This window comes from Gambusia affinis, linkage group LG06 (genome assembly GCF_019740435.1).
Source record: "Gambusia affinis linkage group LG06, SWU_Gaff_1.0, whole genome shotgun sequence".
Taxonomy (NCBI): Eukaryota; Metazoa; Chordata; class Actinopteri; order Cyprinodontiformes; family Poeciliidae; genus Gambusia; species Gambusia affinis.
The window spans coordinates 25579797-25596520 of record NC_057873.1 but is presented as its reverse complement, the minus strand read 5'-3'; the positions used below and the strand labels follow the sequence as shown (position 1 = coordinate 25596520).

Here is a 16724-nt window from a genome sequence, read left to right as displayed (position 1 = left end):
CACAGCGGGATCTCACTAATCCAAATCTCTGGGGAATAAATAGCATGGAACAGCTCTGGGATTCAAGTTTGCCCTTGCCGAAATCATTTCTGTGCCTCCAAAAAGAAAAGAAAAGAAATCATTCCCAACAGAAACTTTACTTGAACTAGAGTGATTATCAGTATATTTGTATCAGCTCAGCCCTTGGTTACTTGTGTTACATCATTGAAGGCTTGTAGGACATCTTTAAATAATAAATCAATCACGTTTATTTGTATAGCATATTCCAGCAAGAAGGCGGTTCAAAGTGCTTTACGTCATCAAATCATGAAAATAAAAACAACATATACAGTCGCCAGTTGAGAAACAAGCAACAAACATTACATTTTGTCAAGTACGTTTGATCAAATATGTTGGTCAATGTTTCCGTATTTTATAGTTCTAAAGCATCTCTACACAGGCTTGGTTTTTCCTCTTGATTAAAAGGAACTCAGTGTTTCGGCTGTTTTGTAGTTTTCTGAAAGTTTGTTTCAGATTTTTTTTAAACAAAAAGCTAATTTTTCAGCAAAGCCAAGTCACAGTTAATTCAGGGGATGATTTATGTGGCACACCAACTCCAAAAATTTCATAATTATGAGATGAATTCAAATTACGCTTGGGGGTTTTTATACTTCTAATAAAAAGTTTTATGTGGGCCTCCTTGTTTTCTACCCTTCTAAAGGGTGAGCTTTAAATGGGCGATGTTATGTTTATTTCAGGCACAAAGTCTGTTTGTAGGACTGTCTTACCTTCAGTTGTTATAAAAATTATGTTATTTTACAAACATGACATAAACTGTCACTGGGTTTCTGTCTCTTTAAGAAGCTCTGCCTTCAGCCCATTGTCACAACAGCGCTCCTCATGATGCCGATCACAACTTAACAGAAGTTCGTATGATGAGCTCAGCAGACTCCATCGACCTGGAGCTCCATCCATTTTTAGGTTCCAACTAAACAAGAGTCCTACAGAACAGCTGCAACAAATTAAAATTTCCACTTGTAAGTTGGGAGCAAAAAAAAAAAAAGTGGAAAGGCTCAGAAGGTGAAAGCTGTGCTAACATCTTGAAGCGCTACACCTGCAGTCCCCCCGACTCTGAATGACATGCTCACACTTTTAAAAGGTGCAGCTAATGAAACCAAGTAGCACAACCCGCCCGAGCACTCGCACCGCATTGGCGAGCGAAGCTGCGGCTCTGATGGGCGTTGCGCAGGTATTGCGCTGCTCCATTCGCTCGTTCATCAACGTGCTCCGCCAGGCGGATGATGACATCTGCTCGTTCCCAGCGGACCCCGCGACGATCGCTTCCAAACAAAAGGACGACATATGCTGCCAAGTAGCTCATTCACAGCCGATCATCGCGCTATCAGGACCACGTTTCCATTAGCTGAGTAAGGATCCCCCCCCACACACAGACCCTGAACCTGGCGGAGGCTGCTGTTTTTACGTCTTCTGGATCTCCGTCACAGAACCTCCAAAATAGTACTGTAGCGTTCTCATGTCGCGGACAGATTTACAGAACTGCCTGAGAGCGCTGAAAACCCCCATGTATAATGCGTGTCTACTGTTGTTTAATGTATGTATCACTTGATTCATACTACTACCTCTGTAATACTCCCATGAATGAGGAAAAGCAGTGGGAACCGAATGTGCTCCGCTCACACCGTAAACATGTAGAGTGTCTCCGTTATCAGCGTTTGTGCCTTTGGCCATGACCCCTTCAATTAGTAACTTTGTATCCACATATTTTACCAATTTCCATTAAACAGATTTTCTCTGGTGTGTGAGCTTTAGAGGCTCTCTGACCTCAGCTCTCTGTAATGAGACACAGGAGATTGATAAAAGGTGCTCAAAACTGCATATAATTGTAGCCGCGACTCCCACTCCTCTTTCTGGAGGATTTAATGCCAGACGAAAATCGCGTTGTGGTCCATGTGAGAATTTGTTGTCCCAGACTAATCATGCCTGCTACAGTAGCTTAATTAGTGTGTGTGTTCCTGTAACATTGATTGGTCTTAGCGTTATAACCTTGTGCAGTTCCCCCCCTTCCTGTTTGAGCCGTGTGCAGCTTCCAAAGCTGGCAGAGTGTTTCTAAGAGAAAAATCCAGTTTTTATAACTACTCAATTCTCAGAATTAGGGAGTTTTAGGGAGTTAAATCAACACTGATTCTGAAACAGACCAAATTCATTTCACCACAGTCTTGATTTAACTGTGTAGTTTAAGAAAACCAAGCATGCTTTCATATTTTAGGGTTTTGAGCACTTTTTGCTGTGCCATTTTAGGGATTTGTTTTGGCTTAGCCTGTTTTTTGTGACAGTTAAAGATTTCAAATTAAACTTATTTTTGATATCTCGCTAAGATAACCACATACCACTGATTAAAAAATCTCTTTAAATAAAAAAAAAAAGTCATTTCCCAAATTAAAGAAATTCAGTAACAGATGGGAAACGAAGTTATGAATTGTTACGAAGCCATTCCTAATGGTTTGGGATTCCAGTGAACCACAATGAGAGCCTTTATCCACAGACACAGAAAACATTCAGCAAAATCTTCCCAGAAGATGTGTTAAGGATACTCCAAGAACACATCGATGAGCCAACTTGGAGATCACAAGAAAAAATATCAGAGGGCTCTCTTGTCTCAAGTAAGGTTTTTGGTTCAACGTAGCCAAAACAAGACTGGTCAAAAGGGCATCTGTGGGAGAGATGGTCCCTAAAATGTTTGTGAAAACGTCCTGACTAGACAAAAGTAGAATGTGCTGGAAATAGTGCGTCCTGTTACATAAAATCACATCATAACCAGATTGAAACGCGGTTGTGGTCGTGTGATGGTCAGCTGCTTCTGGACAGGGACAACTTGCCATCATTAACTGCGTTTCCATTCACCACGTGATTCTGCAATTTGGAATCCCCAAAAAAAACAAACCCTTGATTAATGGAAAAACGCCGATTTGGAAAAAAAAACCTCACAGTTTCCGATAAGTGTATTTAATAAAACTACACTGGGAACCCCGTCTTTGCATCACACATGTCAGCAACCGAATGTTACGACTGAAAAAACGAAGAAGACAGAAAGTAGGAGGATGACGGCACAACATGTTTTTTAATGAGGCTTTGTGTTTTTATGCATGAACAAGTCATGTCAATTTAATTGCATTTCTTATTCAATAGAAACATCACCTCTTTTTTCTTTTTTTTTTACATTACCAGAATATTGACAAAGTTTTGCGCACATTTGTAATGGAACCGCAGCTGTAGATGGAAACGTGAAATGTTCTCTTGACTAGAACATCTGGAAAAAAAATGTCTGCAAGTCGTGAATTTATGCTGTGTAACAACTGGGTTATATAGCATGATAATAATCCATAACACACCTGCAAGTCCACATACAAATGACTTTTAAAAACAAATGTTTGTGAGGGCCTAGTCAAAGTCTGGGCTTGATTCCAATCAAGATGCTTTTGCATGACCTTAAAAAGTTTGTTTATGCTAGAAAACCTGCCAGCGTGGTTTAATTTAAAGAATTTTTCAAAGCAAGCAATTTCTTCATTCAACGACAATTGTTGTTGTCATCCTACCAACCAGTTAGTTACTTTTTCACAGTCAGGCTGATTTGCAAAGCATTTTTTTCCTCTATAAGCAAAACTCTTTACTTAAAAAAACTGCATTTTGTACAGTAAGGTTGTCGTCATTTGACGTGAAAATTTGCCTAATATTCTCAAATGTTCAATCATGGGAAAATAGCGACTACAAAAAAGATCTGTAAAATGTTTTTTCAGTCTGCTGTACAAGATCCGAATAAAGCTATACCACGTCTATCATACAAAAAAAAAAATTGTTCAACTTTCTCTCTCTCTCTCCCTCTCACTCATAGTTTTGATGTAGAGCTGTTGAATCGCTCATCAGTTTTATTTTCGCTCCTCCTGCCACCTTCTACCTGCTCTGCTCCTTCAGGCTCGTCCAGTTTTATAACAACTAATGACCTTTCAACTGCGCGACAGGCCGGACAGGTGGGAGGCTGATGTAAATCCACGTCAAATCAAGTCCCATTGTGCAAAGCGCCGCATTGTGTGCGGCCGGTCGAAAGGGGCTCAGAGAGAGAGAGGCTTCTCACGCTGCTTCTCCACGAGGGTCTGTCTGAGACGGCCTTTAAATTGTGGCCCCCGGCTGGCGTTTGGTTCGTGAGAGAAGTGGCCAGAGCGAAACCCTCTTCTCTCTCTCTCTTTCTCTCGCTCTCTGGGGCAGCAGCAGCAGCAGCCCGGCGATATATATAACCCTCAGATACTGCCGATCCTTTTACCACCTCACTTCAGCTTGCAATTGACTTTTTGACCTATAAATCCTCGATGGACACGGAGTCAAAGACACGCGAGCTGTAGGAAATTTGGGGTTTGTTGGCGGTTTGACATAACATGAGCGGAGGGGACTCAGAGGTCTCTTTGGTCTTATGAGGGCCTGTTGGAAAACCGTGTCCTTGTAAATTGAACTTCATATTTTCACTGTCAACGCTGCACACACATAAAAAAAAATAAAACAATCATTCTATATATCTCACTTTATTGTCTCGCAAAGATGCTTCCTTTTTTCTTTTTTTTTTAAATGTTTGTGTAAAACCACCTCTTGAGTTCAGTGTTTGTTTGGGGCGAGACATAAATGTGAAAATGAGCTTTTTCACATTTTGTCACATTGCAGCCATAAATGTCTGTATTTTATTAGAGTTTTATGTGACAGACACCAGGAAGTGGAAAACAGTGAAGTAACAGGAAAATAAATAGAAAGATGAACATAAAGAGTGTGGGTTGAGGTTTTTCTTCTGCCCATTTTACTCTAATCCCTGAAATAAAATCCAGTGCACCCACTTGCTTTTATCAAGTGCCATCATCAAGTGCCATCATCTACTAGGTATGTTCATGTTCACTTATGCGTAATCTACTACAAATCTAGCTGTTCTGTGAACGCATCAGATTATTGGGGAATCTGATGCGTTCACAGAACATAATCAAGAGGACCAAAGAAATAAAGCAAAGTCAAGATTAAGAGGAACAAGGACAACAACTGAGTCAAAACTGAAATAGAATTAAAGTAAAACTAGATTCAAAAAGTAAAAAGGATCAGATGATATTTAATTATCTCAAATTAACAGAGTTGTAGACTATAATCCTTGAGTGACATTCTGGTCCACACTCCATGCCAGTCGGTGGCGGTAGTGCACCAATTCAATGTTTGTCGAACGCCAATAAACACAGAGGAAGAAGAAGAAGTAGCGTGATCTAGGAACGTTTTTTTATTATTATTCTTATTTTTATGAAATCCTACATTTATAAAATTTCATTAAGCGAAACGGACAAATTGAGCCACAACTACAAACCTTCCAAGACTTGGAGTCTTTCTAAACCGATAGGCAGAGCATCAAACACCAGAAGTATCTAATATGCTCAATTAAACTCTGGAGGAAATCCTGTCAACGGGGAAGCTATTAGTCGTTCTCTCCACAAATTGGACCTTTAGGTGGCAAAGTAAACCATTATAACAGGGAGACCCATTTCCAGTTTGCCACAAGCTATGTTAACAAAACACATGAAACATGTAGAAGAAGACACTCTGGTTAGATGAGATAGAAACTGAACTTTTGACCTACATGCAAAACTCTTTAATATTGCAAAAAAAAAACTAACATTGGACATCCTCAGGAACTAAGCATCCACACTGTAAAACATGACTGTGGCTGGAAGGAAGGAAGAAAGGCAAAGGGGCCACTGGAGTCCTTTGAAATCCAGACTTTTCTCCATGTTTTGCAGAACACTGCCACAACATCTTATGGAAATGCAACTTTTAAGCAAAAAGAAATAAGCAGACAACACAAAAACAAGTAAACCATCCCCCCCGCCCCCCCTCTGCCCCCTGCCATCATGTTGGCAGGCAGATTTAAGCAAGCGTGGATAAACAATTTCTCAAACATTGTTTCACTTTATGGTTAAATTTTCTCATATCAAATTGTTCACTGATACAAATGCTCCCTGAAAATATGGCATCTCCAAAACACACTCATATTTCAGCCCTCATAAAGCCGAGCCCGGAGTCATCCAGCCTGGAAATTGCCCATGGAGAATTCATGTTCGCCTGGATATTATACGTGCCACATCCCATCCCGGGCTTTGTGAAGACCCTCATCCCTGAATGGCCAATTTCGCCCCCACCCCCAGCCAACTCTCCTCCACACACTGACATTTCAGCTAACACACAGCCTTCGGTCATAGGGAAGGAAATCTAGCCCACCCCTCTCTTCAAACACTGTCAGAGGAGAATCTGCCGCTGATATCCCCCTACCACCATCAGCACCACCTCTGCTACACACTCCATCCCTGGCGGCAACATTATGCTGTCCTTGATGTTTTATCATTAGTTTGGGAGTGTGTGGTCCCCCACTGCTGTCTTTTGATGGAGTGCAGACAGTAAAGGCATGGAAACAGCCAGCCAATTTCCCTTGCTGCAGTTCTCCCTCAGCAAGGGGCCGGGCTACCTTCCCCCCCCTGCCCGCCCTGCACCACAGCCTGGCAAAATAATTCCCCTTGATGAGGTGGGCTTTCAGTCCTCCTCAGTATGGTTGTATACCTGAATTGGCCTCCATCTTGTCTTCCTGATTATTTTGGTGCAAGGTTAGCGGTGGCTCTGATACGTAGAGTGAGGAGCAGAGAGAACAGCGTTTTAGTTCACAGTCTTGCTTGAATGTTGGGGAAGTAGCAATGTCCTCAGTCTGTGCTAAACGTCTTTGCTCGTTAGTCACTAGTTGTTTTTCAAAAGGGAAATTTAACAGCTAACGTAAAGAACTGTAATGCAACCCCAGAGTTTATTTGTCAGTTCTTTTTTTTTCCGAAATTTTATTCATAGAAACAGCTTTATTTCCGTAACAACGGTTCTGTCATGAAACGCAGTTGAGATGCTACCTTCGTTTCTGTTACAAATGGGAACCAAACTTTGTCAATATTCCGCTAATGTTTATAAAAACACAACTTTGCAATTGGAGTGTATTCTTTGAATAAGAAAAGCAATTAAAATCACACATGAATAAGTTTGTTCACACAATGTCATAAAAAAAAAACAAAACATGCTGCACCACCATCCTCCATCTACTTCCTGTTGTCGTCTTCTTCATGGATTGCGCCAGTAGCAACATCTGGTTGTTGGTCGTGTGATGTGAAGAAATTTGTCCGGTTGGACTTTTACGAAGTAAACCAATTTTGATGTGGCCAACAAAACCCACCTCATCCTAGCACTAAAACGTTTTTTTGAGTTTTACTGACATTGCCGTGTTGCATTAAGCAAATTTATTATCAATTATATAGTCAAAGGAAACTCAGTTACTGTGTTGATCACTTGGAATTGACATGTGTGCCTAATAAAGAAATGTTGACCTCCTGCAAAGTGCGTCCATCTAAAAAAACTAAATTCTTTCTCCGTTGATGAAGCGAGGCGTGGAGGCAATCAGTTTGTATTTCTGCTGAGGTGTCAATGAAACCCAGGTTGCTTTAATAGTTGCCCTCAACTCAACTACATGGACTGATCTAGTGTTTCTTATCTTCTTGTTGACAATATCTCTTATATTTTGAGGTTTGGCAGGCAATATTATGTGGACTCCAGACTCTTCCACCTTGACTTTTGAAGATTATTATCTATTTGTTTTAATCTGATGGAGAACATTTTTTTTCTCCTTAGCTCAGGAAAAATACTTTTGGTTCAGGAGGCGCTGGACCAGACATGTTGCCATGTCTACATCTATTTGTAATGTTCTTACCACCCACTCCCCTCCCCCAAGGTTCACAAATGGGCTATGATCAAAAATTCTCTCTGATTATCCTTGTTGCTTGTGTGCCAATGTCTACCACACTTTTTCCTTCCACTAGATTTTCCAATAATCTAGGGGGTTGTTGCAAAATAATCCACTAGGTTGGTGGATTAGAAAATCCACTAGATTTTCTGATCTAGTGGATTCTATCAACATCCCAAGACTGTAGATACGGTTCCATGGCCAATATTTACATTCTAAAAAATTTTTATTGGTCTTTTGTAAGATTCAAATATTTAACTTTAAGCCAAAATCATTTAAATTTACAGCTATATAAGCTTCAATTCCATCACCGCTTGGAAAGATGATTCAATTCACGAGTTTCAGTTTTTGAATTGAGTCACTTCGTAACCTTTTAATGTGATTCTAAACTATTTAGATGAGTGTATAGTTTATTTACGATTGTGACTGCAGCCTTTTAACCAATAAAAACAATAGCGTACTTGAGAAGCGGGCTTTAAAATGGCGACAGAACCAGCTCATCAACAAAAACTAAAGAGGGGACCCGGAAAATCCCAAACCGGGGAGTCCAGCTGCATTTTGAGCAAGGTGGGAATATTGTGTTTGGTCTTGGTTTGAATAGAGAAGGACCTGTAAATATGCCTATTCAACACGCCAAAGGTCTTCACAGTGATATATTTATGCTTTACAAGGACACATCTATGTAATTTTAAGTTCAGAAAACACAAAGGTTTTTATTTATTTATTTTAAGCCTTGACTTCTTTTGGCATGAAAAAAGTAAACAGATGGCTAACAGGATGTAGCGTTAGCCACTGTAGCTTTACGCTAACATTAGCTCCATGCTGATGTTAGCTTTTGGCATGGGACTCTATTACTGCTTCAAAAATGGGTTTATAAGTCTTTTTTTTTAACCCCAAGGCTGTTTGAAAACAAATGTCAGATGCCAAGGTGTTCAAAAAGGTACCAACAAGTTTGGAAATTTAAGCGTTCACGTTTCTATTAAGCTAGGCTAATAAAAGCATCAGTGATTTATTTATTAAGCAAAAAGCTTGTTAATAAAATCGAGTTCTTTCAAAGTAAAACAAAATGGTTGTCTTAAATTGACGGGGAAAAAGTGTAATGATCTTGAAGTATTCTTTCTGAAAGAGTAGATTTACTTTATTCACTGTTATTGGGTTATTTATTTATTTACATTTCTTTTTATTAGAAAAGGACAAGAAAAAATCATTTCCATTCTGACTTTTTTATCCAGTTCCTCACAAACAACATGTTGAGAAATGTATTTATAGCAAATGCAGGTGAGGCTAGTAAATGTAAACAATTCATTAGAGCAATGTAAAAAAACCACGAAAAAAACAACAGAGTTGCCATAGATATAGACCAGAGATGATTCAATAGTTTCAAGAATGCGTTCTAAAAACACAACTATTGATCGATTTTTTTCACTGTTTATTTGTTTATGTTATTTATTCAATGTCATTTGCAAATGTGCCTGTTTTTTTTTTTGTTTTTGTTTTTCTGAGGTTTTAAAAACAGTTACCATGAACATTGTATGTCAAGCTCTCCATGAACAAATACAAAAACAAACAAAAAATAGATGGAGAGATGTTGTGCCGTAGCTAATAGCATTTGGAGTTTGTCGTCTCCGTTGACATCTGACACTTTTATTCTTTAAAAACTTGGGGGGTGGAAAAAAACCCTGAACCTATAATTTGTAAATGCCTCCTCACACCTACTAACATGTACTTTCAGCTCACACAGTGGCTTCAACATGTGCATGTTAGGATTTTTCTTTTTTTTGTTTGTTTTTAAAAAAACAAATAGTGCAGCTTCTCATCTTCAGTGACTTTGTCTCTTTCTTTGCTCTTGTCTTTATTTCTTATACATGTTCTTTATTTTTTTTTCCACTCTTTTCATCTAGATGCTCCCACTACTATCCCCACACCCACCACCAACCCAGTCAACACGCAAGGTACTGTATTTCCCCACTACTGTCCCTCTCAACAAAACAATGTGGGCGTGCGTGTGTGTGCGTGTGTGTGTGTGTGTAAGAGAGAGAGAGCGAGAGAGAGAGAGAGAGAGAGAGAGAGCTTGCATGCATGTGTGATGGGAAAAAAGAAAACAAGGGCTTGTACCTACTGTGGAAGGGAAACGGTTTAAATTAGATAGCGTTGATAAGTGTCAGTGAGGACGCGCGGTGCGGGACAGTCGGAGACACCTGTCACAGCCGTCTGCCCGCTCGTGCGTTTGATCAGAGGAAAAATTTGCGACGCTGCTTTGCCGCTGTGTTATCTTATCGACATCTGCAGCTATATATCTCAACTGGACCCATCCGTTACATTGTTACATCCCCTCTACTACAAATGCCAGTCACATTTTGTTTCGGCGAGGCTGCAAAACATCCATAACTGTTTTCCCGCGGACAGACGGGAAGTAGCTAACAGCGTAGCAACCTCTTGCGTCATTTTTTTTAACGCTTAGATTTACCTCTGCTGCAACCTAGTAACTGTAAACAATTTTTTTTTTCAAATAGTGTTTCAGTACAAACCATCATTTTCATTTATTTATTTTTTTTAAGGCTATTATTTCAAAAGCACTGTTAAGGCTAGACAGATGGTGAGGCAACCTTGGGAGTTGACATTTGGATATGCCAGAATGTGACATTTTAATACAAAAAAATATCTTTAAAGAATAGATCGGTTTATCAATAGCCGCTTTAAAGATATGGCAATTTTTCTTTTGTCGCGGGCACTGTGCAGTTCATTTAGTTTAATAAAATAAATAAATAAAAATCCAAGGCGACCAATAATAAGTTTAAAAAAAAAAAAAACTCAGGAGTGAGACTAGATCAAAAGCAAACATATTCTAATGAGGCGACTCTCTAGATAACATTCATTTACACTTTCAATTGATCAAAAAAAAAAAAAAAAGGTTGACATTTTAGCTCTATTTTTGTGCGTCGGATAAAAATAGCACCAGGCAGGTAAATCTCTCTTGAAAATTAAGCAACTTTTTTCCCTCCGGTTTCTCCTTCAGACCTGCCTCTCCTCTGTGACAAACAGCAAATCCGAAGCGCCGCAGATCAGCGATCGTCCTCTAACAGTTAAAACCTCAGTCAGCTTACGGACTCTCTCTCTCTCTCTCTCTCTCTCTCTCTCTCTCTCTCTCTCTCTCTCTCTCTCTATCTCTCTATCTCTCTCTCTGGGAGTGGCGGAGTCAAACGGGACGCTGCTTTGCACATCTGTTACATTACGCTGCAGTTTTCCATAAGCCCTTCTCCTTTTGAGTCACCGTGATGCTGCCGTCTCTGTTTTGTGCTAAAACATTCCGAGAAGACGAGCCCCAAAGAGGATTTAGCGTGGTTTATGTGAAACATGCTGGGAGGCTGTAATTGAGCTTCCTTGCAGTTCGCTGCTCTCCTAAATACTCTCTTGTCACAGGGCAGTTCTGAGCTAGCTTGTGGTAGACTGCTCTGCACTACCTTAATTAGCATAACGCCACAGTGTAGCATTTCTGTCCTGCCGATGAGTAAATATAGCTTTGTTGGAATAAACAAGCCACCACTGGGGAATTGTTCTTCCTAGAGACACAGCCACAGCTACCCAGAGATCCTGATTTTAAAGCCGGTGTCTGTACGTCCTCTGGTCCAAATTTAGTGTTGCCCTAAAAATATTTAAGGCAATGTTATGTTTTCAAAAAAAGAGTTGCCAATTTTTTTTTATATATCTTTGATGCTGTGTCTCTGTTTCAAAAGACTTGATAAAAACTTTGAGTCACATGTGGTGAGTGTTTGGAAATCTTTACTCGTAGAGTCCATTGGCTCAATTCTTTATCTTGGTCACGAACCACTAATGTGAGCGCTTGTGCCACATCTCCATGGCAACCTCTAACACGAGGACACGACATGAGGAAGAAAAATAAAACGAAACAAGAAAAGCAACAGCAAGTTGTCCAAATCTATGCCAAAGACACAACGGACAGATTTTTAGTACCTAAACTTTTCCGAATTTAACTCCCATTTGTGCAGGGTTTTTTTTGTGTGTGTGTTTTTTTTTTGTTTGTTTGTTTGTTTTGTGATTTTTTTTTTTTGCCTCAGAGTCCTCCATAAGTGGGCTACTAGACACTTTTAAGTCTTTTCATGTCAGAAACTTTTCCATCTCTTGCTTAGTACGCCGGCTTGAGGAGCAAAGCAGAGTGATAAATTTGGCAACCATCAAAAAAGAAAAATAAGCATTAGCTAATAACCTGTCAGTAAGGTAAAGCACGTACACCCCACATCAGTAAAACATGTATGAATGGAATATCGAATATAGCGACAGCAGAAAGTTATCGAAATAATAGCAATAATGTAGTAACAGGGGCTGGTGTGGGTTAGCTCTACTACAATTGGCAACTTATTACAAACTACCTTAAACTACCAAACCAGTCATGTCAAGTTGATTTGTATAACACATTTCAGCAACCAGGCAGTTCAAAGTGTTTTACATGATGAAACCATAACACTGTTTCAGTTATGAAACAAGCAACCAACACTACATTTTGTCAAAGGCCACCGTCAAGAATAATTAACATCAAATATACCAAACGATGTTCCAGTTATTATTAATCAAAGGCGTATGGGCTTTCAGCCTCGATTGAAAGGAGCTCAGTGTTTCAGCTGTTTTGCAGTTTTCTGGAAGTTAGTTTCAGATCAGACGAGCCTAGAAACTAGAATGCTGCTTCTCCATGCTTGGCTCTGATTTTACGAATGCAAAGCAGACGTGAACAAGAAGACCTGGTTGTATGCAAAAATGAATGTATTTTTGTGCTGAGTCGTGATGACCGCCTTACAAACGGTACACAAGCGCAACTGCTACATAGTTGATGCAGCAGTAACTCAATAGCAATGCTACTTAATCGAATGCAACACCAGAGCATGCTGATGCTCTGTCACTAATGAAGATTTGCTCACCTCAGGATGCTGAATGCCTGATTGACCTGCTGAGAAATTCAGACAATAATCGTTTGGCCAATTGGGGGAAATCAGGACCTTTATGAGCTTTGAAATGTCATCTGAAAATGATAAGGATTTTAAAAAGATAACTGTCACATGATAGCGAAAGTAAACAATATAAATAAGCCAGATTTTTAATTGCATGCATGAGATTTGATATGTGTTTTCCCAATATTTAATTAACATTTTTTTCTCTTGTTTTTCTCTTGCTTAGTTGTTATTGAGGGGTTCTTTTAGCTTTGGCTGAACAAACACAATCTCACCTCCCATTGTTGGTTTACACATGAAGAAAAAAAAAATGGATGCCACTTTCCCACTATAGAGTAAAAAACATATAACTGGCTTTTTAGAGCTTGTTGTTTTCTTTATAGTTCTTATATGGAAATCTGTTTGTTTTTCTGAAATACGATTCAAGTCGCTATATTTATATCTTGCCTGCAATTTCCTCCTTTAGTTGTGACTTCAGAAGTGTCAGTGCCAAATCCTAATATTGTCTTCTGCGATGAAAGAGCAAATGTCATAACAAAGCGCGGAAACTCACAGCGGTTTGTCTTCTGCGTTTGTTGTTTCATGTTCAGAAAGTTTCGCTGGAAATTATATCATCAGGTCGCTCGGAGTCTTCCTAGATGCAGAGAGTGTGTGTGGGCGGGTAGACCACTGGGGAGAGATAAGTCACTGTTTTAAAAAGAATATTTCTTTCATGTGTTTGAAAGTTTTCAGGCCTCGTGTCTCGACATGTGTCGCCGCTGAATATTTAACGAAGTCTGAAAAGCTTCTTGCTTCCGACTTTGTCTCAAGTCAGAGACGACGCGGGTGTGTTTCAGGTGTGGCCGCCGATCCGTGATCTTTAGCGTCTCTATGCAACAGATCCAAGATGGGGGCCGACACCAAAACAAGCATTAGCAGGCCCTGATTTCCTCTTCTTGCGGTTGCATCTCGTCCGGGGAGAGGGGAGTATAACCGGGGATGTCTAGCTCTGAAGGAGAGCAGAGAGTCTGTCGTGATAGTGCTTGAGCTCCTCAGATGCTCACAGATGATCCAAAGCAGGGACATCATATCCTAGGTAAGCCTCCAGTAAACCCGAGGCGTTGAGGAGAGCCAGAGGAGGGTAGACATGAAAGAGGGAAGACATAAAACAAAGACTTGTGTTGTTGACTTGATTGAGAACACCCGTTTCTGCAGATCGTGCTGCTGTTGGACCTGGGCGGATTAATCCGACTGACAGAAAGTGTCTGTCGCCCCTTTAGACAAACTTGCTTTTTTGTCCTACTCTCCTACTGCTTTGTTTTTTTTTTATTTCTAATATTTGACTTGCTTAAAATGGCTAAGCAAAAACCAAAGTGGGCTTGTAAAATGCATTTCCCCCTGATAGTCTTCGTTTTGTTTTCATGCTTCCTGGATGCACTTTATTGTTCCAGCTAAACAAACCCTTTTTAAAATCAGCCTGAGTGAAAGTAGAAATGTAGCTTTCAAGAGATTTCATTTGTTAAGGGAGGGGAAAAAAAACAACTCTCCAAACACACCTGGCCCTCTGTGGAAATCAAATCAATTGTTGCTTAATCCAAATAACAAGTAGTGCCACCAATTGCTAACATCTCAGTACGATTAAAGTCCAGACCTCGAATAGGACACGTTATAACCAATAATTTTTTTCCCTGTGTTGTTGTATGTTTTTACGACGTCCACAGTGGAGTATTTCAAATCTGATGGCTGGACTTTCTCCTTCCAAGCATTACCTTAGAGAACTAAATTTATGGCAGAGATGCAAATCTTTTAGCACCTAGTGACTCAGTTTGATTCAGAGTTTTAGGGTCATGATTTGATTTTCTTATTCAGATTTTCTTCAAATTATGTGACTGACAAGAGGAAAGGAGAGTGCAAACAAATAGGACATGTTTTATTTAAAACAATTCAGTAAAGGTTCCATTCTGTATCAAATTCCATCAGTTTTTACTTAAACCAAACCAAGTTTGTGCAGGTTACGGTGCGTTCACACCAAAGGCGTTTTGCGCGTCTGGTTTACAATCATAGTTTATGTGAAGGGGCGTCGAGGGTCCGTCGCAGCGCGTTTCGAGCAACTAGCATGGCGCAATTTGGAGCCTTTGGAGTGTTTGATGTGTTACAACACATCCGACCGGCAATGAAAGACAACCGCTGGAGTGAGTTTGACGCGTCTGATGCGTTTGCTGTGAATGCACCGTTAGGTTAGCTTAGCTGCCTGGCTTGTTCATAAATAATTTTTTTAAAAAGTAGCACAAACATAATTTTACAAAAAAAAAAAAAAAGGCAGACTAAAATTTATTTTTGAGCAATTTTAAATTTATTTTAAATTCCCAGAACCAATTCATGGTTCTGTTAATGAGAGGAAGTTTTCCAGGTCCGACAGCACCAAAGCACCTCCAGGGTATTACACTACCACCAACATATTTGACTATGGGTAGATCTGCTTTCTGAAATGGTGTTTGGATCATGAAGGATGTAAAAGAACATTTACCTCTTATTAAAAGCTCCATTGTAGTACGCAGGATAATTTTCCAAAATGATTGTGGATTGCTGTGGTATTTCCTTTAGCAGTGGTTTTCCCCATGCCATTTTTATCCCCAATCTCTCTCTTCTGTTGTTGGATCTTGAATATTAACCTGAACAGAGGCAGGTTAACATTCTGGGCTTTAGATGTTGCTTGGGTCTGTTTTGGACTCTTTTGACTGACTCGTCAACGCACTTTGGAGTAATTTTGGTAGGCTGGCCACTTCTGGGAAGGCTTGCCATTGTTGAATGTTTTGGGCATTTAAGGATAATGGCAGTCTCTGTGGTACGTTGGAGTCCCACAGCTTTACAAATGGTTTTGTGACCCTTTGTAGAACATTAGATGTGAAGAGTTGGTTTTCCCCTCTGTTTTTTTAATATCTGGGCTCAATGCGTTGCTTTATGTTCTCACGTTCTACTTAACCGATTTCTGGCAAAAACCCAGCCTGGGTGATGAAAAAGAAATCAGTTTAGTTCATTCACGCCTTGACTAAACAAGCACGTTGGTGTAGGTCACCTCTTTTCCTTTAATCCGCAAAAGCGTCATTTGAAAACTGAACTTTTGCGGTTTCACCCAAAAGTTACAGATTTTTCAAATTTTACACTGAACTTTTTTTCTTTTTTTTTTTTAAATGAAGAGCATTTATGGTGACTGATTTTTTTTCCTTGCTCTATTTCTTTTCCATTGTGCAATATAATCACCAAGTAACTTTTTTTTTCTCTTAAAAAAAAAAATTCCAAATAGTGCACTTCAAGAGTCTCAAGTGAACTATTTCACGTTGCGAACGTCTGAATTTACACATTACCCACTGCTTTTATTAACTGCCTGTAAGAGCTTTGCCAGCTAACAAAGTAGACATGAATTTTACTCGGGGCTCCTCGGCTCGCCCTGCGGACCTAATCTGTGAGCGGCTGTATAAATTTCGTTGCTGTTTTGGCTAAGCCATGAGGGATTTTGCGGATCCTCGTAACTTTCACAAGGGGTGCAGAAAAACATAAATGATTTCAGGGTCATTCTCATGACTCCTCAACAAAATGTGCTTATGCTCAGACCAAAACCGTCTTGTGATGGTATTTCAGGAATGCACAGGCTGTTTTAAGGCTGTGGTTAACTCTTTTTTTTTTCTCAGTCCTGAGGTTTCCACTGGAGTTTATTGGTTGGATGCTTGACTGTTTAATCACTAGAAGAACTTTTTCAGTGTGGCACATGCTAAGTAATATAGTGTATATTTCCTGCACAAATAAGTGCTTAGTTGTGTTATGAGATTATTTAGTGTTCAAAAGTACCAGATAAACTTGACATTTTGTTGCACTTTTATGTGTTTTTCACCGTCATCATCACTGTTTTAGAAATTGTAATTAGTTTAATTTTCCTCATTTTTCTC

The 16724-nt window shown here is 39.7% G+C and overlaps 1 protein-coding gene across 3 annotated transcripts in view; it reads left to right on the top strand.

The window, feature by feature from the left end:
• Positions 1-16724, top strand: part of cadm1b (cell adhesion molecule 1b) — a 245223-nt gene that overhangs the window by 214363 nt on the left and 14136 nt on the right. For 2 of the 3 annotated variants that reach the window (XM_044119210.1, XM_044119211.1), the window contains one exon: positions 9742-9792. The exons of the other annotated variant lie outside the window; for it this stretch is intronic. In XM_044119210.1, coding sequence (XP_043975145.1) covers positions 9742-9792 — 51 coding nt within the window. The remainder of the gene's footprint in view (positions 1-9741; positions 9793-16724) is intronic. 3 annotated transcript variants of the gene reach the window in all.